Raw genomic sequence first — 26,082 nt, 5'->3', positions numbered from 1 at the left:
CTCAATTAAACCCTAGTACATTAATAATTAGGCAAGATGGCGGCCGTGGCGTGGGCTGTGTGAGCAGCTCTACACTCCAGCTCCGCGCTCCTGAGAGAAGGCATGCTGAACACGGATTAATCTGCTGTTCCACATCGGACCTTGTTTTTCAAACTTGTAACTACTATCCCGGCTTGATCTGATGATAACCGGGTGGCAGAAAGAGCTACAATATTCAAAGGAAAAAAAGGAAAAAAAGTCCACTATAACGTGCGCGGCGTCTATATCGGACCCTGCAGACCCGGAGCAGACCTGAACCGGACCTGAACTTAGGACCCAGGATCCAAGACTTGCTGGGGGGCGTGGAAACCCTTGAGAGACTCTCACCGTCTTGGGCGCTGTTTGCTCTGCAGCGTTAATCTAGTGACACTGATAGATGCTGCTCGACATATTTCGTCTCCGAAAGCGTTTTCCGCTTTGGCGCTTTTTCGGACCCTTCACCGGATTACAGTGCTTGGTTGTGCGTGAGTGCGGCGGCGTGGGTCTCAGAGGAGGAAGGCGATGCCTCCGAAAGCTCAGACGAAGGCTCAGGCTCTGACTCGAAGCGCCAAAGCGAAGCACCCTGCTGAGGGAAAGCTGGCGCAGCCGACGGATCCTTTAAGTGAATCTTTGGTTTCACCAGATATCGGGACCATTGTTAGAGAGGCGAATGCTATGGCTTACGATTTGACTGATAAAACTCCTCTGCCTACGTAATATTAAACAAGGCACCTTTTCACTTTTTGAAAAGAAAACACAAAAACATAAGGATACTGTATCTTTAATTTCTGCTACAACCACGGCTACACTTAAGCCTGTAACTGACACTATCACTGCTGTAGCAGACGAGATAAGGGATACAACCGAGGGTCTTATGGAGTCAGATTCAAGGGTTCATACCTTGCAAAGAAGTGCTGAAGATAGTGCTCAAACTGATGTACTGCAGAGTGCAGGGATGGCTGAGACTCCCTTGTGTACTAACATTAACGTTTTGAAAGAAACACAAATTCTTCAAGAGGGTGGTGAAAACTTTTACTCTATGTCCGACCATACTTCTGATGATAGTTCAAACCGAAGCAGAGACTGGGCGGACTATACTGCAGAGAGTAGCTCCCTAGAAGAAGATGAAGAAGCAGGGGGCCCAAGAGCGATCTCAGTTCCTCCTAATGTAAGCGTTGCTACAGTCAAAAGGCGCAAAAAGAGGGGTTCTAATAATCGCATTCTTACCAAAATTACGGCAGAAGACCATACAACTAAGCCCGATATTTCTTTATCAAGTAATTTAGTGGTAGACGCTGGAGCTTTAATTACAGAGACTTCTGCTAATTCTGAAGGCGGGAATAACTTCATTGAAACTCCTACTGAAATCACGTTAACCACCATCTATAATACCATGATGGCACACCGGGCAGAAAGCAAATCTGAGAATCTTCGCACTCAAGCCACCTGTACTAAACTGAAAAATGCTGTTTGTCGAGCAATAAAGACTACAGCTGAGACTGCTGATAGAGTAACAGAAGCTGAGGCGCGCATTTTGGCTTTGGAAGAAGAGTCTATGTCCCAGAAACAAGAGCTCGAGAAAGTTAAAGCCCACAGGGACGACCTTTCCTACAAACTAACGGGCCTAGAAAATCAGGCCCGTAGAAATAACTTACGATTTCTTGGAATTCCTGAAAAGAAGAAAGGGACTGATGTTAGACAATTTATCATTGGACTTTTAAATGAGGATTTTCCTGAATTAAATTCATGGGACTGGGCAAAAGAAATCCAAAGAGCGCATCGCTTTCCCTTCTCTGTTAAAAAACCTCGTCAGGGCGATACAGACTATCCCCGGGCAATCCTCGTTAGCTTTAATAATTTCCTCGCTAGGGAGGAAATCTCAGCTTTAGCCAGACCCGAGAAAAGAGCAACTGCAAAAGGATGTAAATTTTTTGTGCGGCCGGACTTCTGTCAGGCGACAGTGGCCCAACGATGGCATTTGAGACAACTAATACCTGATTTTCAGAAAAAAGGGGCCACCGTTTACCTACAGGATCCAGCCAAGGATCCAGCCAAGCTGAAAATATGTGGAAAGGGCAGACACATTTTTTTTTATCAGAGATAAAGGCTAAGGAGTTTCTTCATACACTATAAAATTTAGATTGTTATTAGGCAAGATATCACCTGATTACTTAGCTTGATATTGCTATACCCTCAACCAATCCCAGTGCAAGGTTCAATCTCTTGTGCATTCCCTAAGACTCCATAAGGCAAGAGTCACCTCAGCCAATTGCAGTGCAATCAGTGAACATTGCTCAAGACACAACAAAGCAAGAGTTTCCTTGGCCAATCCCAGTGCACAACATAATCTTGTATGCATTTCCTGAAGACACCACAAGGCAAGAGTCTCTTTGGCCAATCCTGTGCAGAGCACAATTCTGTGAGTTACACAAGACACCACAAGGCAAGAGTCTCCTTAGCCAATCCCAGTGCAGGGTACAATGTTGTGTGTATTCCCCAAGACCACACAAGGCAAGAGTCACTTCAGTCAATCCCAGTTCAGGGAACAATCTTGTGTGTACAAGGCACGAGTCTCCTTAGCCAATCCAAGTGCCCGGTACAATCTTGTGTGTACAAGCCAAGAGTCTCCTCAGCCACTCCCAGTGCAGGACACCATCAGTGAGTGTCATTGACAGGTGCTACCTGTGTGTAAGATGAAGGTTAGCACTTTGAATCCTATCACATCTACTCAGTTTTTCACCCTTCTGAGTTTGATTCAATTGAGGAGCTAGATTTTTATTATAGGTGTTATGAGCTAATACAGATGATCCATTATCTGTTGTAATTATTATTATAAATCGAAGCACTGAGATACTGTTGTATTGCAAAAAGTAACTTGTTCTCCTGTTTCTTTTTCTTTCAGATTCTGCTGAACGGAGTAATCTTTGCCAGGATGTCTCCTAGACAGAAAGCAAGGTTGATTGATGAACTGATTAAATTAGAGTAAGTAAACTATTTAAAAATGCATTAATCATGGGGCTGAGCAGTACCTCTTGACCGGGGATACAGACTGATGGTACAGACAGATGGACACCGTACAATGATTGCTGTAAGTTACAAGGGGTTCAGTTTTACTTAGAAGGACACAAGAGTGTCACACGCCTACTGATGTTTTTAAGTGCTGGGCACTGGCAACATGAATGTGTGCAGCAGGCACAGGGTGACTCCCAGACACAGTCAGAAGCTGCACTTTAGAAAATGCTGTGTACACTCATGTGTCACACATGTCACCTGTGCCCAGTTTTGCCACTGTTCTAGGGAGCCGCGGCAGGGCCTATTCCACAGAGTGAACATTTTGGGTGGTTCTATCCAAAGACATTACCCCAAGTCAGTCTCTCTCTAAGTAAGTGAAGATTCAATAGCAGACTGAGCAGGGCCAACCTGTGATCTTTCACCTGTGTAGCTCCTAGAGGTCCTGTGTTCTTTCTAAGTGTATCAATAACTCTCTGTGGGCTGCCACTTGAGATGTCTGCACTAAAGGCCTCTCACCCGTGCCTGCCCAGAGAGCATAGACAACCTCTCAATCTGTGTCTGTCCTGTGACAGATCTGTAGCACAGGAAGCCTCTTCACCTGTATCTGCTCTGTGACAGATCTGTAGCACAGACATCCTATCCACCTGTCTCTGCCCTGAGGCTGATCCGTAGCACAGGCAGCCTCTCTACCTGTGTCTGTCCTGTGAGAGATCTGTGGCACAGTCCATCTCTCCACATGTCTCTCCTGTAACAGAACTGTAGCACAGGCACTCTTTTCACCTGTGTCTGTCCTGAGGCTAATCTGGAACCAGGGGGCCCGTCAGGTGCTGCAATGCCCAACGGGCCCTCGAAGGGTCTCTTTGATGGAGATCTTTTAAGAGAAAAGCCGTTAGGTGAGTGTGGGTGTGTGGGGTGGATCCAGTGAGAAGTGGTGGTGAGGTGCTTGCAGAGGTGGATAAAATTACCTAGGGGTTTCCACTGGTGTTTTTATTATTCGTTTGGTACCCCATGTAGGTTAAAATACTTAAGGGTTAGTGAGTTACAATGAGTCCTAATGTGCCAGGTAACTAAACACAAGGTCGACATGTTTCACGCTATATTTCACACTATGTATGTCCTAGTGATCAGGAGCATTTCTTCAGGACCTAGAAAGGAAAGTGAAAGAGCACGTTAGAGAGAAAAGGGGTACCGGAGTGGTAACCCAGTAGCTGTGTAAGGTAGCTTGGGGTGGACCATAGGAAAGTTGTAGCTAGAGAGGTCCACAATCTATGTAAGTAGATATGTCCAAGCAGTACGTACAAGGGATGAAACAACGGATAGAGGGTAAGAAAAGGAAACTCATGCATCAGATGCCTGTTGGCCCAGCAATGCTACAGAAAAGATCACTGGATTGCATACCTGACTGCGTAACCAGACCGAAATGTATTAGAACATAAACAAGCACATAAAAGTTATTACAGAGTTGCAGACAAAGAACAAGTGGTCAATGGCGGGGGATCAGGTCGTGTACTGTCATAATCTGGCGTGGTGCAAAAGTGACCATGGCACCCCTGATCCACCATATGTACACCTGTGGTCATCACTAATGGCCTCATCCCCCTCGCCGTAAGGGGCACAGAGCAGTGGTGCAGGATGCCTGGCACGCCCCCGCCTCAGCAGTTGGCTACTTTTAGTGCCACATTGTGGTGTAGGCGAAGCCCGGTCCGGGTCTGGCCCATCAAGTCCATTGTACACCCCTATCTGCCCAGGTGGTGAATGGCAAGAGATTTGTGAGAGCATATATTAGGTAAGAAAACCCCAATCGTAGGTACGGGTGTGTTACTGCTTACCCTCACACTACACGGGAGAGGTGTCCCACGGCTAAGCAACGCTGGTTATGCCCGTACCATATTAACTGGAAATGGGGGTGAAAAAGACAATACAGGCAAAGTTAAAATAAAGCCTGGCCCCATAATTGAGGGGCTGTAATAGTCAGATTTTAAGGCGTACACCAGGTGGCGCGCCTATCCCAACGATCAAGGTGCTGGTTACTCACGGTTACGACGGGTGCCGGTTCCTCTGCACCTACCCTCTGTCAGCGGCTGCCTGAAAGTAAGGGGACTGGAGGCCTCCGTCTACTCTAAATAGGAGGCCGGAATCAGAACAGAAGGCCTATCCTGCTTCCTGGTCTAAGAACGTGTTGTGCCTAGATGTGCATGTGCCAGAAAGAGTGTCTCCAATCGGCTAGGCGCATGCGTTGGGAGTCGGCCAGTACATGGAATGATGACAGCCAGTGGTGCCCCCGGGGAAGAGGGGGCATAGATATTTATTGTTCAGTCGCATGGGACCTGAAAGAGAAGTGAAGATCTAGTACAACCGTGCAAATAAAATGGATAAGGCAGATCACGCTATGAGTCTGCCGCTGTCGAAGTGGTTTGCGCAAACTGTGGTTTTGCCAATTCCAGTGTATCACTATTCAGGGTTTTCCAGTTTTGTCTGATGATGTTCTTCATTTCGTTGGCAGGGGTGTAAAGGTGGTAACATATGTGAGGAGTTTGTTAGATCCTTTCTCTCTGGTTTCTAGGATGGCCTGTCTGGTATTATTTATGGCACGTTTTGTAGCTGCAAGGTTGGGTTAAGATGGAGCGAGGCTGATGGCACTTGGGGAGGAGTGGTTTACACACTCCGTAAGTGCACATGACTGTTTGGCCGGCCCTCTTGGGCTGACAAAACAGTCATGCGTACTTTGCATGCTCCCCACCAAGCTCCATTACACAGTCTGGTGAGGAGCATGCACAGCCTCAATGTCCCCGTTTGAGCACCGAACTACTGCACTCAGACCACTCACAACGCTGAATTGCAGTGTTGTGATTGGATCAGGGAAGCCCGGGAGCTGGGTGCTTGCTGTATCCGGGACTGCAGGAAGAAGGAAGCATAACAAGAAGGAGGAGAGGCAGCGGCCAATGAAAAGGTAAGTGTTATTTTTTTTATTTTCTCTCCCCCTCCCACCACCCCTGCCTCTCAACCACAGTTCCCTGCCGCTGCTACTGAAGGTAGATAACCTGATGACCGGCCTTTCTTTACAAGGCATGGTACTTTCAAATGACAACCTTCCCTCCGAACCTGTAGATAAGAAAGTGGAGGGGGTAGTGAAGAGGTCATATTTTGCTTCCAATTTCCCTATCACGGCAAAATTCAATACTGCTTACATGGTCCAATCCCCTTTGAAAGAGTTTCATGATCTGTCGAAGCAGATGAGTAAAGGATTGCACTCAACATCTCTGCTGGTTTTGATGGAGCTCCAATTCCTCTACTTGTCAGATATCCCCTAAGACAATTTGTGTTCGACGGCAGTAGCATCAGGGGCTTCTATAGCTGTGTGTCACCCTATTTGGATGCAGGCTTGGTAGACGGATGCTGCACAGATATCTGTCCTCCTGAAGTTGCTCTTCAAGGGTTCAAAGGGTTTTGGGCCCCAACTTGAGGAAATGGTGAAGCAGTCGGCCAAGAATAGGAAGCTGGTTACTCCTGTTGACCCTCCCTCTAGGGGTAAATGTTTTGGATATTGCTGCGCCTTTGTCTATCCCCAGGCTGGGGGTGCTAGGCAGCCCTTTCGAGGCAGGGGCCATGGCTGTGGGGCTCCTGAAGGAAAATATCCCAGTCTCAGTCAGCTGTTACCTCAATCACTCCTTCTCCAAAGCAGTGACTATCCATCCCTTCCAGTGGAAGATCGGCTTTGTTTCTTCTGTCACCAGGGCCGAGAGATTCAGAGGATTGGACAGGTCAGGTGGCATCCTCCGCTTACAGGATCGAATTTTCATCCTGCTCAGGTCTTCAAGGGGACTACTCTGCCCTGGAATCCCGTGAAGCTAACAACAGTGCTGGAAGGTGTTTGGCTTCTTTACGATAAGGCAGCAATAATTGAGGTCCTTCCCCAGGAAAGGGGTCTGGGTTATTACTCCATCCTGTGTCTTGTACCGTAATCCTCCAGCAACTACCATCTAGTCTTGGATCTTAAGGGGTTGAATATGCACATTCAAGTTCATCAGGGGAGCTTCCCGACATCCCTAGTAGCCCTGGGTGGACCTGGCATAGTGCCTCTACGCTTAGCACCATGGACTTTGTAAAAATCTCCGTGGAGCTACGCGTAGCTCCTCTCTGCTCCATCCCCGTTCGCAAATGCTTTGAAAAGGTATAAATAAGGCACGTTTTTCTGTCACGCCCTGTGTCTTGCTGCTCTCCTTTCTGCTCCACTTGCGTCCTTGACGTCCTTCTTAAAAAAAAAACACTACGTAGTAAGGCTTGCGCATGCGCACTCGCAAGACATACAACGTAGTATTTTTTTTTAAGAAGGACATTGAGGACGCGAGAGGAGCAGGATGTAGAACGGCTAGGCACAGGAGGCTGCAGACATGCAGGAAATGCAGGTAAGTGCCTTATTTATATTTTTTTATAAAGCATTTGGGAGGGGGAGGGAGCAGCTATTTCCACTGTGCTACAGAGGGGGAGTTTTGCCTAACTCTGTGTTCCCCACGGAGCGCGGAGTAGGCAAATCTCTGCAAACTCCACTGCAGGAGCGGAGTTACCCGCCCAGGGTTAATCCCTAGACCTAATGGACACCTACCTGCACTTTCCAATGCATCTGGTGGATCTGAAGTTTCTTCGCTTTGCAGTGGGCAGGAAGCACTACCAATTCCTGGTGCATCCTTTTGGCCTTTGATTGGCACCAAGAGTTTTTATAAAACTCTTGGGCCACCTAGTAGGTATTCTTCATTTTCAAGGTATACAAGTCTATCCTTACCAGGATGACTGGCTAATTGTCTCACCTTCTTTTTCTAGGGCATTAGAGGAGGTGATACAGGTCTGCCATCAGGTCTGTCATTTATTTTCTCATCAACCACAAAAAGTCCTCTCTACAGCACTCTCAGTCCCTGAAGTTCATCAGAGTCCTATTCAGGATGGATCTGGGGATGGCGTTCCTCTCTCTCAAGAGACAATTAGCTCTGTTCCAACATCTCTCTTGGGTTCTGTCCCAACCTCATGTTTCTGCCCGCCTCTGGCATCGGAGTCAGGGGGAGATGGCCTCCACTATGCCAGTCCTCCCGTGAGCCAGTCTCCATTTGTACGCCTTCATGCATCACCTTTTTCAACACTGTGATTCGGCTTCTGAGGAATGCAATGCTCTAATTCCTGTCACCCAGAGACTTTAGAGTCTCTCCAGTGGTAGTTGTTCCCTGACAATCTCTCTAGGGGTTTTAATCTCGATCCTCCTCCCTCGGTGTTATTGATGACTGATGCAGGGTGGGGGCAGTACTGGGTGATTCCAAATCTCAGGGCAGGTAGTCCAGCTTCGAGGCTCTTTACCAGTCTATCTTCCGGGCAAGGAGAATGGGCCTGCCTGTTCCTTGAGCAGAGTGTTTCCCTTGTCTGTGAACATGAGTCTTTCACCCCTTCTTTTTCAGGAGATTCTCTCCTGATTCGGCCTCCCCTGGCTAGATCTTTTTGCCTCAAAAGAGACTGCCCTTCTCCCTCATTTTTGCAGCCTGGTTCCCACCAGGTCAGCCTTGCTATAGATACTTTCTCCATTCTGTGGTCCCAGGGTCACCTGTAAGCCTTCCCCCCATTTTCCTTGATTACAGGGTTCTCAGGAAAATTCAGGTGGTTCCGGTGGAGGTCTTTCTTATCATCCCGATGGGCTAAGGAGACCTTGTTACCGCTTCTACAGGGGTTAGCAGTGAGACCCAATTGGAGGCTTCCCATACATCTGTCTCCATTGCGGGTGCCTCTTCTCAGTGCGTATTCTATCCTGCACCTCTGGATGGAGGTATGGCACTTGAGTGGTTGAGCTTGCATTCAGTCATCTTGCAGGCCTTCCATCCTTAAGAGCTAGAGTTGTCATTGGAAGAACTGTGACTCTTGGTGCATGGGGAAGGCTATATTTCCAATTCATGTGATCCTGTCAGAGCTTCAGATTTTTTAAGGGATGGTTTTCTGTTAGGCCTGGTTGTCTCCACACTCAGTGCCCTTTGGGCTGCCATTCTTGCCTTCAGAGGTTCAGTTATTAGCCCAGTTTCTCCCTTGGGGGTGAAGTTCTTGCAGATTTTTTTGCTTGAGCGACCTGTCTCCAGCTCTTCGTTGTCCCCCCTGGGATCTTCTGTTGGTGCCTCAGACATTGACGAGTCCCCCATTTAAACCTCTTTCTTCAGTAAACCTTAAGTTTCTTTCAGCTAACATTTTGTTTTTGGTAGCGTTGCTGGCTTCTTCCCGTTTTTTATGTTTCTGTCCCAACAAGGTGATCTGACGTCCTAGTCAGATTTTTCTGCCCAAAGTGTTGTCTGATTTCCACTGTCAGGAGGATATTGTCCTTCTATGGGTTTGTCCAAACCCTTCTTTGTCGGAGGAGGAAGAACTCCATTGCCTGGATGTTTTGCGAGCCCTTCACATTCCCTTGGACCATAGCAGTTCATTCCAGCAGGTTGATTAATTATTTGTCACCTATAGTCTCTCAGGGAAGGGTTCCAAGCCTTCCTAGTACACTTTGACTCAATAGGTAAAGTGTGCCATTCTTTTGTCATACAAGTCTGCTCACCTAACCCTTCTGTCTTCTGACCAAGGGCATGCTACACAGAATGTTGCCTTGTCCTGGGCAATGTTTAAGGGGAGTTTCTCAGTGCATGATTGCTGCAGCATGGGCCTCTCTCAACACCTGTTTTTCCAATTACCAGCTTCAGTTGGAGATGGCTGCATCCTCAGACTTGGGTGCTCATAATCTATCAGCTGTACATAATATTACGTAATTTAAATTGCTGTTTTTTGCATTAAACTTTCAAGTGTGTTGCATCATCCTTTGTTCCTGTTGGAGCAGCAAAGGAAAGCAAGTGCAGCTCACGGGAGCGACCAAAGGGCTATATTTGGTTTCATATCACAAGAGCAAAGCCCGCCTCTGTATCCGAGCCATTTACATCCCATAACTTAAATAAGGCGCACTGGCACATGGGGTGGAAGTTGTGAGATGTCGTTAGAGGAAAGACACAAACATGTATATTTCGAAACTGGAAGGGGGGATGGGCTCACTGACAGCGGGAGGGGGGACGGGCACACGGACAGCGGGAGGGGGGACGGGATCACGGACAGCGGGAGGGGGGACGGGCACTGTTCACAATTCAGTCGCTGAATGAGGTAAAACTTTTGTCCAGACAGTATGGACGAGTGCTAACATGACAAAATGGCAAAGTAATACTGTTCATTTCGTGCCACTTAATTCGGGCAGCCCACCGCACTTTGTTCTTTCCCCGTTAAACAATTCCATTGGTCCTGCTCAAAATATAGGGGTTAATGTGTAGACTATAGAACCAGGAGACATGAGCTTAAAATCTCGGCATCCACGCTTTACCAAACATGTGATCTGAGGCAAGCCACGCAATATCTCAGGACCAAAATTCCTGTAACTGACCACAATAGAAAGAACCAAGACCTGAAGTTCAGTCTGCAATGTGAAGTGCAAAAAAACAGCTGCTCACTCACCTGTCCAAGGCTATGGCGGTCATGGAATAGATGCTGGCAAAGACAGCCGAAATGGGGGAAAAGTTGTGGAACTTGCAGTAGAAGAGGCCGTAGTACCAATCGTTGTGGATGCCATAGGTGAAGTTGATGACAGTGTTGAAGGCGGCCATGGAGGCCTCGGCCAAGGCCAGGTTCACAGGAAGTAGTTGGTCACTGTTCTCATCCTTTTGTGGGCCAAAATGATCCACATGACAATGATGTTGCCCACCATGGAAACCACAACGATGATGGAGTACGCCACTGCCCAGAGGGCGATCTGCCAGCCCGGCTGCACAAACGGGTTGGGGATGTCCTCAGAAGAGTTTCCGGGTGACGGGGTCACATTGTAAGAATCGTACTCTGAGACCGTGAGGTTATCCATTCTCAGCGGGAAAGGGAACGGGCTCACGGACAGCGGGAGGGGGGGACGGGCACACAGACAGCGGGAGGGGGGGACGGGCACACAGACAGCGGGAGGGGGGGACGGGCACACAGACAGCGGGAGGGGGGGACGGGCACACAGACAGCGGGAGGGGGGGCGGGCACACAGACAGCGGGAGGGGGGGCGGGCACACAGACAGCGGGAGGGGGGGCGGGCACACAGACAGCAGGAGGGGGGACGGGCACACAGACAGCGGGAGGGGGGACGGGCACACAGACAGCGGGAGGGGGGACGGGCACACGGACAGCGGGAGGGGGGGACGGGCACACGGACAGTGGGAGGGGGGACGGGCACACAGACAGTGGGAGGGGGGCGGGGACTGGCACACAGACAGCGGGAGGGGGGGCGGGGAGGGGCACACAGACCGCGGGAGGGGGGACTGGGGGGGCACACAGACAGCGGGAGGGGGGGCGGGAACGGGAGTAAAATATGCCGCTTACCTGCTAGCAACTCTTGGAAAGTGAAATCGCGCATTGGGTAAAGTAAGGAAGATGGAAAATAAGAGGTAGAAGGAAAGAAAAAATAAGGGGGGGAATCAGAAAAAGGAAAGGAAAATTGTAGAGGAAAGAAATGGGTGTGGAAGGGGGAGATAGAAGAAAAGAACTTTGAAGAAAAGAAAGACTAGGAGAGGGGCAGATTGAAAGCAATGTTGAGGTTGAAAGGAAAGAAAATTTCAATGTAAAGGATGCTAGAAAAAGAACGAGAAATGAAATTCAGATTGAACGAATCTGAGGAAATTGTCAAATTGAGGCAAAAAGAAGATATTGGGAAGAATGGAAACGGACACAATAAAGATAAAATGATCACCAAGAGAAGTAAAGAAAGCAAAAATATCCATGGGATAATTAATTATAGAAAGATGGAAATATAGACAAAACGACAGAGGAGTGGAAAATAACAAATCAGAGCAGAGCAGGACAGAAAAAAAAAAGAAAGCAAGGTGGATGAAACGGAGCAGAAAGGGCTGCATTGAGGCAGAAAATGAGGGTGGGATCATGGGATGAGCAAGAACGATTGAATAAAAGAAAGAACTTGAAGAAAACTGAGATAGAATGACAGTAGGCACCATCAAAAGGAGAAGGGCGAGAAGTGAGGGAGAAACAGGAGCTGAAGGGAGATAAACGGGTGTGAGAAAACATGAGGTTGGTAAATGGGATAGAGTTTAGTGAGAGCTAGACAGCTGGAAACAGTTGGCGCGAAATAGTAACAATAATTTAAATGTAGCAGTGAGATCACATGGGTGTATAGAGAAAAGCGGCTCCAGTGTCACGGTGCCGTGCGTGTGTTTTAGTCTGGGGGGGAGAGGGGGGTTGACACCTCCACGCTGACACGTCACTGGCTCCCGGGTTGGGTAAAGAGGTGCCCTGTGCGGTAACACTTGAGTGAGATAAAGGCAGTGAAGTGTCTGTAGAGCTGCATAACAGGCTTTTAGACGTGCTCGTGATATCACAAATAGGCGATAATTAGGTTTCAAGTGTGTGTCACACACTGACAGTGTGATCCTGTGGAGAATCACAAGACCTCGGGAGGAGGGACGCCAACGGGGTGGTGAAGACCGCCTGCCTTGGGGCTGACCTTGCCCCAGCCGTGCCGACCTCAATAGTGGACATATCTCTCGAGTCCCCCAAAAGATGTCCAACATCCTTCGAAACTGGCACTGCCCACTGCAGAGGATGCCCCTAGCTGGCTCCAAGCCTAGATACAGTGAGAAAGAAGAAGGCTGCTTGGCGGGGGCGTAGCAGGGACTGTTCGTACGGATGGACAGCTGCCGCCCGTGCAAGCTTCCTACATTCCTATCGGGTGCCAGCTGCCAACGCACCCACACGGCGGGGTATGCGGGCAGACTGGCACAGCCCAAGTCCTCCCCCACCAGCTCCCCGGTAGCCAGGCCAGAAGGCATGCTGCGGAGGGGAACAGGTGCCGTTCAGGAACTCTGCAGAGAGGCTGGAGATGCAGGCAGGCAGGGCAACATTCCACAGGTCCTTACCGCCATCTACTCGCCTTTGTCACAGGTCCCATGACAGTGTCAGACTACACAGATTACGTAATCAGAACGGAACCCAATTAGCCAAAGATGTAACGTTTAGTGGGGAATAGTTACCACGAGCTAACAGCAGCACTGCCTGTACCAACCGTGCCCTCAGTCAGTGCACGTGAACAGCAGCAGTCCCCATGTTCCTTCATCTCAGGCTGTACGTTCCTGGGCCTACATCATGCGTACATGCAGAGCTCGGGTACATAGGACCCTGCAGAACATGTCTGCGTCATCGGCTAGTGTACACGAGAAGCGGGGGTACCCACGTTTGTCTCTCAGATTGTACATTCCTGGGCCTACATCATGGGTACACACGGCCTATAGACCAGGATTTACATGTCGGTGCCTAGCACATGTGTATGTGGCAACGGGCGGTACCCACAGCCACGCAAAGGTTCTACATGCATTACCCATGGAATGGGTATATTTGAGTGGCGGGTACCCACCGCTCGGGGCTGCGTGGGGATTCACGTTGCACAGCCCTGGGACAAACAGCGGACACCCAAATACCTGGGGCATAAAAGAGAACACAGACTGTGCAGCCCTGTTCCCTCAGCCTGGGTACACGGAAACCTAAAAAGCAGCTTACATAATAGACTGAAATGTTGTAGTGAAAGAGTTTACATCCATACGCAGACACTGGCCCATATGCAAAGAAGGAATTTGAATGATTTCATGTTGGCCACAAGCAGATGAAGTTTTTTCGTTTGGAAAATATTAGGTCGGCAAACATACTATATAGTCTACACACACGTTAATAGGGTTTGGTTCATCCTCCTTCAGCCATTGGCTCCTTCTGCTCCAAAAGTTTCAGTTGTTGGCTTGAAACATTGTCAGTCACATCTTGGATCAGCCCTCTTTCTATTGGGTATGTAGGTGTACTCTTCCGCCTACACTGAAATGCATGAGGGAGTATTTAACATCTGAAAGGAGCAGACTACCATCACTCACATCCATGGTTTGTCTACACAATCTTTTTTAATGTGTTTTAAACTGTGACAAGCATTTTTTAAATTGCTTTTGCCTGCACTTTGCCAGTGCACGTTTTCTCTTCTACTTTGCATTCTGGTTTTTGCGTTCAGTATTTCTGATAGGAAATGCTAGCACAACAGATGCCTGTAAAAAAAAAAAAAAAAAAAAAAGAAACTGAAAAATACTCCGGCTACTCGCACCTGATATTGATTGAACAAGGTGGGTACTCTTATGGTATACTAAGCATGAGGATGTTTTTTCATGAAATAAATCTATTTTCACTTTTCCAAAGGACTTGGAAGTAGTTTATTCATTCTTTTTTACATTGCATTCTGGTGCTATGGCGGTTTTCAGCATGATCATGGCCATGGTGACCGAATACAAAAAAACACTGGGCTGAAGCTCTCTGCAGATTTCTTGTTAAAATGCTTGTGATAAAGTGTCACAGGCGCATAAAAATGCCTAACACTCGCACACTACACACGTTGAAATGCCAACACATGCAAACTCACACCGTATCTAGTATGATTGTTCGTGAGATGTGCCATTCCAAAACCTCTCGTGGCATGGTTCAATGTTTCTACTGTTGCTTTGCATTCTGGTACTTGTAGTCACGTTTAGTCTAAGCACACGTAATTAATTGGTATATTCCACCCATTATACATTCGGTATTACAAGGATCGCAAAATTAGAAAAACCTGTATTCCACCGATGGACTCGAGAAACGTGGGAGCTTCCAAATGGCAACCCCCAGATCACAAGAACAAACACTGACAGGTGTAAGAGTTCAATGAAGGGCGACCAGCTCAGGATACTGCAGAGCTCTGGGTCCTTGGCGCTAATCCGGCTCGTTCGATGCTTGTATCTTGTGGTTATATTTTTTTTACCCCTGGTGGCGTTAACAGGCAGTTTCCTGCTTGTGCGGGATCACTGACTTCCTGTGAAAGCAGAACCTCGGAGCCAGACCCCGATAGTGACAACTTCATATCAAACAGAAACGCGCCAGTCCCTCTTCCTGCACTTCCGGCCTATGGCAACTTCAAAGGTCGAAAGACACTGTCTCCCCACTAACTCTCAGTCCACTCCAGTGCAAGGATTGTGGGAGCCCCAGGAAAACAAGTCAGGTCCCGGGCCGGCAGCCAATCACAGCGCGGCCCGGGGAATGACGTCACGGGGGTGTCCCGGGCCGGCAGACAATCACAGTGCGGCCCGGGGAATGACGTCACGGGGGTGTCCCGGGCCGGCAGCCAATCACAGCGCGGCCCGGGACACACGGCAACAAGGGGCGGGACTTAAAAAAAGAGTCAGAAACGCCCACGATTCGTGTTCTGACCGGGAAAAAGTGATGGACAACCATGTCTTCCAATGGCTAGCCTCCATTTATGGCGCTAGCCAATGGAAGAAGGGGCGGTTTCAAGTCCCCACTACTGAGATAACATTAGATTTCGCCCTGGGCGGAGCACTGCTTCGCAGTGCTACGGCCAGGGCGAAACCTAAAAACAAACACCATCCCCGAGAAGAGGACCTGTTGAGAAATATGATCAGAGTAAATTAAACAAGCTTTGGGGAAAGTCATTGCCTTTGCTGGCAATAGAGAACTACTGGCCTTGGGCCTGATTCACAGAACTAACTTAAGACAACATCCTAAACTTAATACCATTTTGGTATTCACAGAAGGCATTTACTAATTTTGGTATTCACAGAAGGCACTTACTCAATTCGGTATTCACAGAAGTTAAGAGTCCTAACCTTAGGACTCCTAAATGCCTTCTGTGAATACCGAAAGTCTTAAAGTTCGATTTGACAACAGAGATAAGTAAATTGATTGGAGAAGCCAAAGAGAATGGTGGGTCACACCGAAAAAAGGAGCATTTCTCACCACCTCTCACCCGGTAACTCATTATTTCTATGTATTGCCGAAAATACATAAGCACGAGGTCCCCCCTGGAAGACCCAATACCTCTGGCATTGGGTCTCTCCTCAAGCCACTCCCAACCTTTGTTGACCATCTCCTTTGTCCCATGGTGAGGAAGATGCCGACTTATCTGCAGGACACCAAAGACATGTTACGACTGCTGACTGACACTGCATTTCATGTAACCCAGGATTTACCTTGTCTCTATTCAGGTAGAGTCAATTTATACATGTATTCCTCAGGATGAGACTCTGGCGACGATGAGAACATTACTTGAGAACAGGGACCTCGACTCCATCCCTCCGGTGCACTTCATCATGGAGTGCGCCGGCTTGCCATAAAAGAGAATTTCTTTCACTTCGAAGACCCCATTTACCTTCAACCATCGGGTACTTCAATGGGCAGTGTTTTTGCACCAAGGCTGGCTAACCTCTACATCCATGTATTCGAACAGGAGCATGTCTTGGTAGAAAGTAATCCATATAGGAACCACATTCTCCTTTGGAGGCACTACATAGATGACGTGTTCGTCATCTGGCGTGGAGCACCGGAAACCATCTGTGAGTACCACGAGTGGTTGAATGCAAGGAATTAATTACTTAAATTTACCTTTGAATATAGCAACATTAGTCGCCCCTTTTTGGATATATGCATTTTTCCAACAGGCGAAGGACTGGGGATGGAACTATACAGAACACCTATGGCCCCTAATTCCATTTTGTCCTACAACAGCTATCACCCCAAATCATTAAGGGACAATCTGCTGTGTGGCCAGTTCCTTCGCATTAGAAGGACCTGTTACTCCAAAGAAAAATCCAGTGACCACGCAAGGAACCTAACCACCCAATTGAAGAATAGACAGTACCCTACTAAACTGGTACAACGTTCTATGAAGAGGACGCTAAATAACAACAGAGAGGCCTTGATTGAGACTAACCCACCCAAAGAAGTGTCCACAGGGATAATCTACTTACATACATTCTGCACTCTATCCAATGGAATTCAGAGAAGCTTAAAAAAGAATTGGAAGATTCTGAATATTGGCAACGCTCCGATCCCTGCACAATTGTTTGCCTTCAAGAGGAGCATCAATATTGGAGATAAACTGGTACACACTAGATCGATAATCAGGAAACCACCCGCCCAAGATACATTGTGGGACTTGCCAGCAATCAAGGCACGTTTTCCATGTGGAACACGTAGTGTCTGCCCACAAACAAAACATACTACCTCCACACACATAGGAAAGGAGAGACCATGGATACTATCTTGCCACACCAATTGTAATAGCAAGCGTCTAATCTATTTGGTGACATGCCCGCGTGGTCTCTGGTATGTGTGCATGACCACACGCAAGATAAAACCAAGAATCATGGAGCATAAGAGTACCATATGGTGCAGGAAACAAGTTACAAAGCTCACCAATAATTTTCTTGAGCATAATCATACAGCAGAAGAATTGTCCTGGACAGTACTTGAACAACCCTTCAATCCTGTTACCATATCTAATGTGGCCAGTTATCTGTTTACCACAAAGCAACAATGAGTCCATAGAGTGCATAGTCACAGTAGGGGTCTCAATGATGCCTTTCCGTAGACTGATTTGTGATCTTTAATGCATTCAGGACAGACCTCCCTTTGTTTTCCAAGATAACACTTGAGACACATACTCCATTGAGTACTAACTAACTGCATCATAGAGTTATCAGCTGAGGGCAGCTCTAAATAGAAATTGATGCTTGTTTTTTAAGTTTAACAGCCAAGTTTATTAAGCAAGATTCAATATGATACAGTACGTAAGAAAATATTTGTTATAATAAAGAAAATTCCAAGCAAATAATAATATATATCAGAAATATAAGAAGAAAGAAAGGAGAGAAGGAAGATAAAGAGAGACAGGGGATAAGAATAAAGAAGATAATATACATACATTTATAATCTGAACTATAACAGTCTTAAGAGAAAAAATACCATATGAAACAATTTCTAAATGTATAAGAAACATTATTAAAAAATATCAATATCGAGTTGCAATCAGGACAAAAAAATCCAAGGGAATATAATGAGAAAATGTTTAAACTAAGCAAAGACAACAGGTAAATCATGGAGGTTTTTGAACATCGTCAGAAGTTTGTACTAGTGGAACATTATTTGAGGTAATGTAAGTTAAATAAGTGGATATAGGGAACCCTAAAAGGTCTCTTTTGATGGCCACAGAGATAGGGGTAACATAGTTAGTGTCAAGTCTGTGATGACAACATACTGCATTCCACGAGGCCCTAAAGGTGAGTTTGTCAGCTTGTTTCCAGTTGGAAGTGATTAAGTGAAGAGCTACTGCCAGTAACAAATCTATGATTTTAGAATTAGAAGGAGATTGGTGCCAGCAAGGAGATAGAGATCCTAGAAAAACATTGAAAGGGGAGGAGGGATTTTTTGTTTTAAAATTTTTATTAATTTGAGACCAAACTAATTGCCAAAAAACAATTCACAGGGGGGCAATTAAAAAGCATGTGATTTAAATCTGCATTTGTGCAAGGGCAAGACCAACAAATAGGGGTAGAATTTGTATTAAAGGAGGCTAATTTTGTGGGAGTGAATAAAAGACGTTGATAAACAAAATAGAGGGTTTGAGACGTGTTATCAGCTCTGGAAGTTTTATGGATTTTGAGCCACAATTTATCCCAAAAAGGAGTTGTCCAACATTCCAGGAGATCACTTTCCCAAGCCAATTCAACCTTAGTTTTGCTCCTATCAGGGGATAGAGATAAACATTTATATAACTATGAAGCGGAGGGAGAGCTTGTTAGTAAGGCAAAGAGTCTAGGATTGCTGGATGAAGGGGAAGGCAATGATGGTAAGGATCGAAGGTATTGACAAAGTGAAGAATACAAAAGATCATATTGGGTTCTATATGACTAGGGTAAGGCAAATTGTGTTTGAAGATCCGGAAAAGATAAAGGATCATTATTTAACAATAATTGTGAAATCCAAAGTACTTATTTCTCCAAGATTCTCAATAGAAAGTATGATCTTTAATGCGTAGTAAAGAATTATGCCAAATGGGTAGTTGATCCAACGAGAAAAGAGAAGGGCAAGAGGAAGGCAGAAGTGGGGCAAGAATTTTGCGAGTGTGTGCAATGACCGGAGTACAGAATGAAGAAATATTATTGGTAAAGGCAAGAGATTCTTTAAATTTAAAGGGGTTATAAAATAATTTTCTATAGTCAACCAAATAGTGGAAGGTATATCTTGATCAAGCGTAAGCCAACGGGAAGATTGTTTTAATGGAAAGGCGAGATGGTATTTTTTTAAATCAGGAAATTTTTGACCACCAGAGGCTTTATCCGCCTTCTAGGAGGAAAGGGCTATACGTAGAGGATTGTTTTTCCAAAGAAATTTTGTTAAAAGATGGTCTATTTTATAAAATAAAATCCAGGGATATGTACTGGAATCATAGAGATGATATATAAAATTTGGGGAGAAAGCATCATTTTAACTCTAGGCGTCTCCACCAGGAGAGAAAAAGTGGATGCCAACAATCAATAGAGTCTGATAAAGTTTTCGTTATATGATCAAAATTTCATTTTAGTGTGCCCGGAAGGTTTGAAAAGAACCACAAGCCTAAGTATTTATCTTTAAAGGTTGCCAGGAAAAAAGGATTGAATTCAAATGTTGCTTATGACAAAATACATTTATAGGGAGAACTTCACATTTGTCTGAATTAAGACGATAGCAGATATTTGAGAGAAAATATCAACCTGTTTCATAAAAGCTGGAATGTAAGAAGAAGGATTAGAACAATATAAAAGGATGTCATCCGTGTAAACAGACATTTTAACATGGGAGGTAGTGAGCTGAAAACCGGTGATCTGAGTATCTTGCCTAATTTTGGTTAAGAAAGGTTCTAAAGCAATAATAAAAAAATGGAGACAGCGGGCACCCTTGACCTACACCTCTAAGAAGAAGGAAATAGTCCGAGACTTTACCATTAACAAAAATAGAGGCTGTAGGACCTGAGTACAATAGCGAGATGAGAGATATGAATTTAGAAGGAAACCCTATCCATTTGAAAGCTTGAAACATAAAATCCCATCCAATTCTATCAAATGCCTTCTCAGCATCTAACGCTATGGCTGCAATAGGATAATCAAGGGAAGAGGCTTTGCTTAGGATATTAAAAAAGACTCTGGAATTATCAGAAGATAAACAACCTTTTACAAAACCCGGTTGTTCAGGGCCAATGAGATTAGGTAAAATAGGGTCAATTCGGAGAGCAAGAATTTTTGCAAATATTTTATAATCAAGATTGACTAAGGAAATTGGATGGTAATTTTTGCAAAGGGATGGATTTTTGTTATCTTTAGGGATTAAACAGATCATGGCTTCCTGAAAAGTACCAGAAGAAGTGCCAACAGTAATAAAAGATCTGAAAAGAAGCAAGAGACGTGGGAGGAGTAGATTAGTGAAATGTGCATAGAATTCAATAATAAATCCATCTGGACCTGGAGCTTTTCCCCTTTTCAATACAGAAACTGCATAAGTAATTTCAGAGAGAGTGACATCTATGTTTAAGGAGGAAAAACAAACACTAAGAGGTGACAAATGATCAATAGAATGGAAATAAGAATCATGGTCAATTGAGGACGGATTACGTTCAGGGGTATATAAAGTTTTGTAGAAGGAAACAAACTCCTTTAAGATGTCATTGTCCTTATCTAAGAGTCCCAAATCATAACAGGAGAAGAGTTTGGGGTAGAGTTTATTGAAAAGAATTTGGAAGCAAACAAGGTAAACTGGGTTATAAAAGTTATAAAAATAGGATCAGCTAATAAGGTATTATTAAATTGCCATCTATGTGTATGTGGAGTGAAGAGTAACAAATCAAAATCTACAAAAACTGGAGCGTGGTCAGAAATTAAAATAGATCCAATTTCGGAATGGGAAACCTGTTGAGATAGGGATTTACTAAAAAAGAGGTAATCTATTCGGGATTGTGAGTGATGTGAAGGGGAGTAAAAGGTGTATTCTCGAGTGTTAGGGTTACAAAGCCTCCAAACGTCCACTAGGGACCTGCGCCGTATGGTGGAAGTAAATTGGGAATGCATCTTAGTGTTGGAAAATCTAACAGAAGAGTGTCTATCCAGTGTAGGGCCAAAAACCTGATTGCAGTCGCCTCCAAAAATAATATATTCATCAAAAGAAGCTTCTCAGATAGGAGTCCAAAAAGCAGTATCAACATTAACTGGTGCATAAGTTTTAAACAGAACTAAAGAAATCTGATCTATGAGAAGCTTAACTATTACCCACCGACCTTCCGAGTCACATTCCTGATGGGAGATAGAGACCTGATATTTTTTGTGACATAAAATAGAAACTCAATTTTTCTTGCCTAAGGCTTGAGAAGAAAAAACATTACCAACCTATCCTCGTTTTAATTTAGATGCTTCAGCATCAGATAAATGTGACTCTTGAATTAGTGGTATGTCAGCATTTAATTTAGATAAATTGGTTAATACCCGTTGTCTTTTATGGGATTATTTATACCCTTAACGTTCCATGTAACGACTCTAAATGGAATCAATCAAAATGTACTTGAACAATTAATATGCAATTAATAAGAAGATTAAGCTTATTTATTTATTTTATTTTAATTTTATTTATTTAACTTGTTAAGCGCTACAGCTACCCAACAGGGTTTCCCGGCGCTGATAGAAAAAGTAGTGCAGAGGGACATGATGACTAGAGTGAGACAGGCCGTGGCTTACTGGTCAAACAGCCAGGTTTTCAAGGATCTACGAAAAGTGACAACATTGGCTTCAGTAGGGATTGCCAAAGGGAGTGAATTCCAGTACTTGGGACCTAGATATGAGAACGATCTACCTCCCATTCTAGTTAGCCGGACTTTAGGCACATTAAAAAGGCCTTGGGAAGAGGATCTAAGGTTACGGGTAGGTAGATAGATATGCACCAGATTTTTAAGGTAATTCGGGGCAGATCCAAATTTAATCCTATGATGAAGCAGAGCGTTTTAAATTTTATTCTGCTCTCAACTTTCAACCAATGCAGAGCTTTCAAATGTCCTATCATGCGTTCTCTTCTATGGCATTTGCGTAGAAGACGGGCCGCAGCATATTGTACCCGCTGAAGTTGGTTCAGAACAGCTTGGGTTGTCCCAAGGTACAGAACGTTGCCATAGTCAAGCCTTGAGGTGATTAAGGCATTGACTACGGACTTCCTGGTGTCTTCGGGGAGCATCCAAATAATCTTGCGCAGCCATCTCAAGACAGTAAAACATGTGGCTGTAAGTTTACTGACTTGAGGCTGCATCGTGAGTCCTTTGTCAATGATGATGCCAAGATTGCGAGCTTGGACACATGGGGTGGGAAGAGGGCCCATGATGGAGGGCCAGTGGGAGCTATTCCAGAGATCAGGACTGGGACCAAGGATAAGCACCTCGGTTTTTTCCCCGTTAAGTTTTAGCAAATGAGCCTGCATCCAGGTTGCAATCCTAGCAAGGCCTGATTTCAGAGGTGAAGGTGAAGCTTTATCCGCACTGGTCAATGAGAAGAATATTTGGGAGTCGTCGGCGTAGCTAAACATGGTTAAGCCTTCGTCCTCCGCTATACGAGCAAGAGGAGCCACGTATAGGTTGAAAAGCAAAGGGCTAAGCACTGAGCCCTGTGGGACACCATGGGTAGAGCGATGGACGCCAGAGGTACCAATATTGGACTTTATTTGAAAAGACCGCTCGCTAAGGAAAGAACTAATCCATGCTAAGGCAGTGCCCCTTATGCCCACTTCAGAGAGGGAGTCCAGTAAATTACTGTGGGAGATGGTATCAAATGCTGCACTGAGATCAAGCAATATCAGTGCAGCAGAGAAACCCCTATCAACCAGGCTCCTCAGATGTTCTACGAGATAATTGTATAACATTGAAACAAAAATATAACAGTTACATTTAACTTGAACAATTGTTATGCAGGTAATGGAAAAACTAAAGGAAAATATAAAAGAAAGATAAAGAGTAAAGTGATAAGAAATGAAACATGAGTTCCAGATTAGACAAAGTAAAGAAATTGAAATAAAGTTTTCAACAAAAAGAGAAGGGAAAAACAACAGAGGAAGAAGGAAAAGAAAAAAAGAAATGAAAAAGGAGAGAGAGAACAGAGGACAGGAATGAAGAAAACATGAGAAAAAAACAAACAACATAACAAACAACATAAGATCATACTTAAGGAAGTCTAAAAGACATACCACAAAAGGACAATGAAGGTGGGGATGGAGCAACCACATAAGGAAAAACAGCACACTGGACGGAACACTCCAAGAGGACGCAGCAAAGGGAGAATACCTCCAGGCATCGGACGAAAAGGTCATACATGAAGGGGATCACATAACTGCACCTGATAAAAAGAAAAAGAAGACATTGGGAGGGTAACCCAGTGCATACCAGACTACATCAGAAATTAGGCTGAAAACAAAGAACAACAGACAGATATGGAGTGATCAAAAAACATTAAAGAAATTATCATCGAGGAGTGTCCATGGAATCATCACTTCAGGAGTTGAGGAATTGTTGAAAAAGTGCAGGATCTTCATAGTTTGTTGTTTTATTATTATAAGTCACTTTGAAGAGACAAGGATGAAATAATCCATAACGTGCATTCAGGGAACGGAGAGCAGGTGGCATGTCCAGAAACTGTTTGTGACGGTCTGCGGCAGCTTTAGCGTAGTCTTGGGCAAAGAAGAGATTGGTGCCAGTCCACTAAGTTTTCACTTCTGTTTGGCTGTCTGAATAACTTTAAACAAATCTGTATACTCTAAAAATTACAAAATAACACCTCTAGGTTTTGTTGAAGAGGATGTAAAATTGGCAGAACGAGAGGGTGGACCTAATCAGTGTGCGCGTTAAATATTCAATGGAGGAGAAGATGGAAGACCGAGAAGTGTTGGTAGGAAGGATTGAAAGAAGGATATAGAATTAGGACCTTCAAGACATTCTGCAAGGCCATAAATACGAAGATTGTTGTGTCTGTTGTGGTTTTCCAAATTTTCAATCTGTTGCTTGAGTGATTGTATTTCTTTATGCATTCCTGGAAACTGGTCAGAGATTGCCTGCACTGAGGTCATTTGCCCAACAAGATCTGCCACTCGTTGCTCAGTATGGGACCAATTATCCTCAAGACTCTGAAGGCGATCATTAATTTTGGCCATGTACGGTTTAAGTGAGCGTATTTCTTCAAGAAGAAGTTCCATAGAAATGGAAGAGGATGTGTTGGTGGGAGAAGGAGGATTTGCTTTTACTCGTTTCCCTGATACAGAAGGTACTTTGGAGTTAGGTTTAGTGCTTGGTCGAGAAGTGCCAGGAGATGAGCCTTTGACACCAGTAGATTCAGCAGTAGTGTCGTCCATACTATCTTGTAGCACACTGAAATGATTATTGTCCTCTACTGGCATGCAGGTAGTGTTAATAAGTTGAGTGTTGTGATGATTAGAACAGGCCATTGTCCTTGCAAAGAGAGTAAAGAAAAATATTAGGAGAAGCTCACAAGACCCTGGAAAGGTGAGGCAAACTTTAATGGAAAGAATTGAAAAAAAGGCAAAAATTCAGGTAATATATACGAAGTGAGGCTGCGGACCATTGAAGCACATAAAGAGTCTTAATTCATGAAAAAGCAAGGAACCACATTGTTATAATCCAGTGAGACCAGTAGAAAAAACGAGAAGATATTAAATCTAAAATGGCGTCCAGGTAGATGACATTCACTGCTGAGGAGAGAAGGAAAAACTGTTCAAAGTCACCAAAAATAGACCAAATGCCATATAAATCAATAAGCAATATAAATTAGAGGAGAGTTGTTGCTCATAGCCCTCAGAAAAGTTACAGGAGTCATTTTAGGGTGAGATACCTTAGGTGGAGAAGTGTGGCTCAATGGTTAGAGTGGCAGACCCTGATGCAGAGGTCTAGCCCGGGACCAAGGTTCAATTCCCCGCCTCGGCGGGTCTTGGGCTCAAAGATCCACGGACCTGATAATTCTCACCTCGGTGCCTATTCCAATCATGGAGTCCCACTCTGCAACTCTGGGCAATAGCTTGCTTAATCTCCACAACGGCCCCCACAACGCTAAGGATGCCTGGCCTCCACCTTGGGGGTGCCCAGGAGTGGACACCTCACAGGGAAAGCCAGAATGGGTTCCACAGCGTATTCGTACAAGCACCTTGAGACCCTTGCGGGTGAGTAGCGCGCTATACAAGTATCAATTTACATATATTACATATAAATAGCTGCGGGACGCACGGGGAGCAGCAACTGCTCAAAATGGCAGCCGCGGCTCAGAAACGAGCCGCAGGCGGTGCACAATGCCAGGAAATCATACTGCGAGCTCACCCCGCGTCTCCCCGCCGATGCCAGTACATGCAGGAGGAATTCCGGATTCGGCATGTACTGCTCCGTAACCTTTAAAACAGCTGAGGAGGATTCTCGGTTTTCTACACAGTCTCGGAGCTCCCGAGAGAGGTGGCTATTCTCCCCCGTGCCTAAGCCACGCCCCCAAATTGATTGATGCCTCCTTCCTTAGGTTTATATTTCCTCATAGCTGAGCAATTCATTTAAGTGAATATTTGAGACATGAACGAGGTAATAGTGTCATTTATCTTAGTTACCATTACTAGCCTTCAGTCCAATTTAACATTCATCTAAAAAACGATTCCAACGATACTAAGGCAACATTTCCCATCTGAATTTTCAATTAAGATTTGCACAATTACCGTTACCCATTGTACTTAGCACTCATTACATTATCACCTAGACATCCACAGTAAAAATGTATCTCTGATAGCACTTTAACAACACTGCTGTATCCTGGAGACTACATATCCCAGCATGCCCTCCTGTTCCCAGCATTCTATTAGGGAATGTTGCGCGATCGCATCTCATGATATAGGTGTTACAGATTTAAAATGCCCGCTCAGGTCCGGGGAGTACCTCCAGTTCCAGCTCCGTGAAAGCCCAGGGTACCGACAGAGAGGGAAGTGGCCCGACTCAAACTCACACTATTTAGACACATGCTGTTTGTAACCTTGCTAACAAGACACAGGTTGAGTTACACGCACAGACTAACTTATAACCTTGCTTACGTTTGGACGCTTGGCTGGACTAGTAACGCT

General features: G+C 45.2%; 1 protein-coding gene and 1 long non-coding RNA gene across 7 annotated transcripts in view; one reads left to right on the top strand and one right to left on the bottom strand.

Moving 5' to 3' along the window:
- The window catches only part of LOC144791849 (putative cation-transporting ATPase 13A4), a 652,319-nt gene that overhangs the window by 435,351 nt on the left and 190,886 nt on the right, over window positions 1–26,082 (top strand). Inside the window, exon 21 of the mRNA XM_078666632.1 lies at window positions 2,921–3,000. Coding sequence (XP_078522758.1) covers window positions 2,921–3,000 — 80 coding nt within the window. The remainder of the gene's footprint in view (window positions 1–2,920; window positions 3,001–26,082) is intronic.
- The window catches only part of LOC144791847 (uncharacterized), a 198,565-nt gene that overhangs the window by 156,546 nt on the left and 15,937 nt on the right, over window positions 1–26,082 (bottom strand). The window lies entirely within an intron of this gene.

This window comes from Lissotriton helveticus, chromosome 11, assembly GCF_964261635.1.
Source record: "Lissotriton helveticus chromosome 11, aLisHel1.1, whole genome shotgun sequence".
Taxonomy (NCBI): Eukaryota; Metazoa; Chordata; class Amphibia; order Caudata; family Salamandridae; genus Lissotriton; species Lissotriton helveticus.
This window is presented reverse-complemented; position numbering and strand designations above follow the sequence as displayed.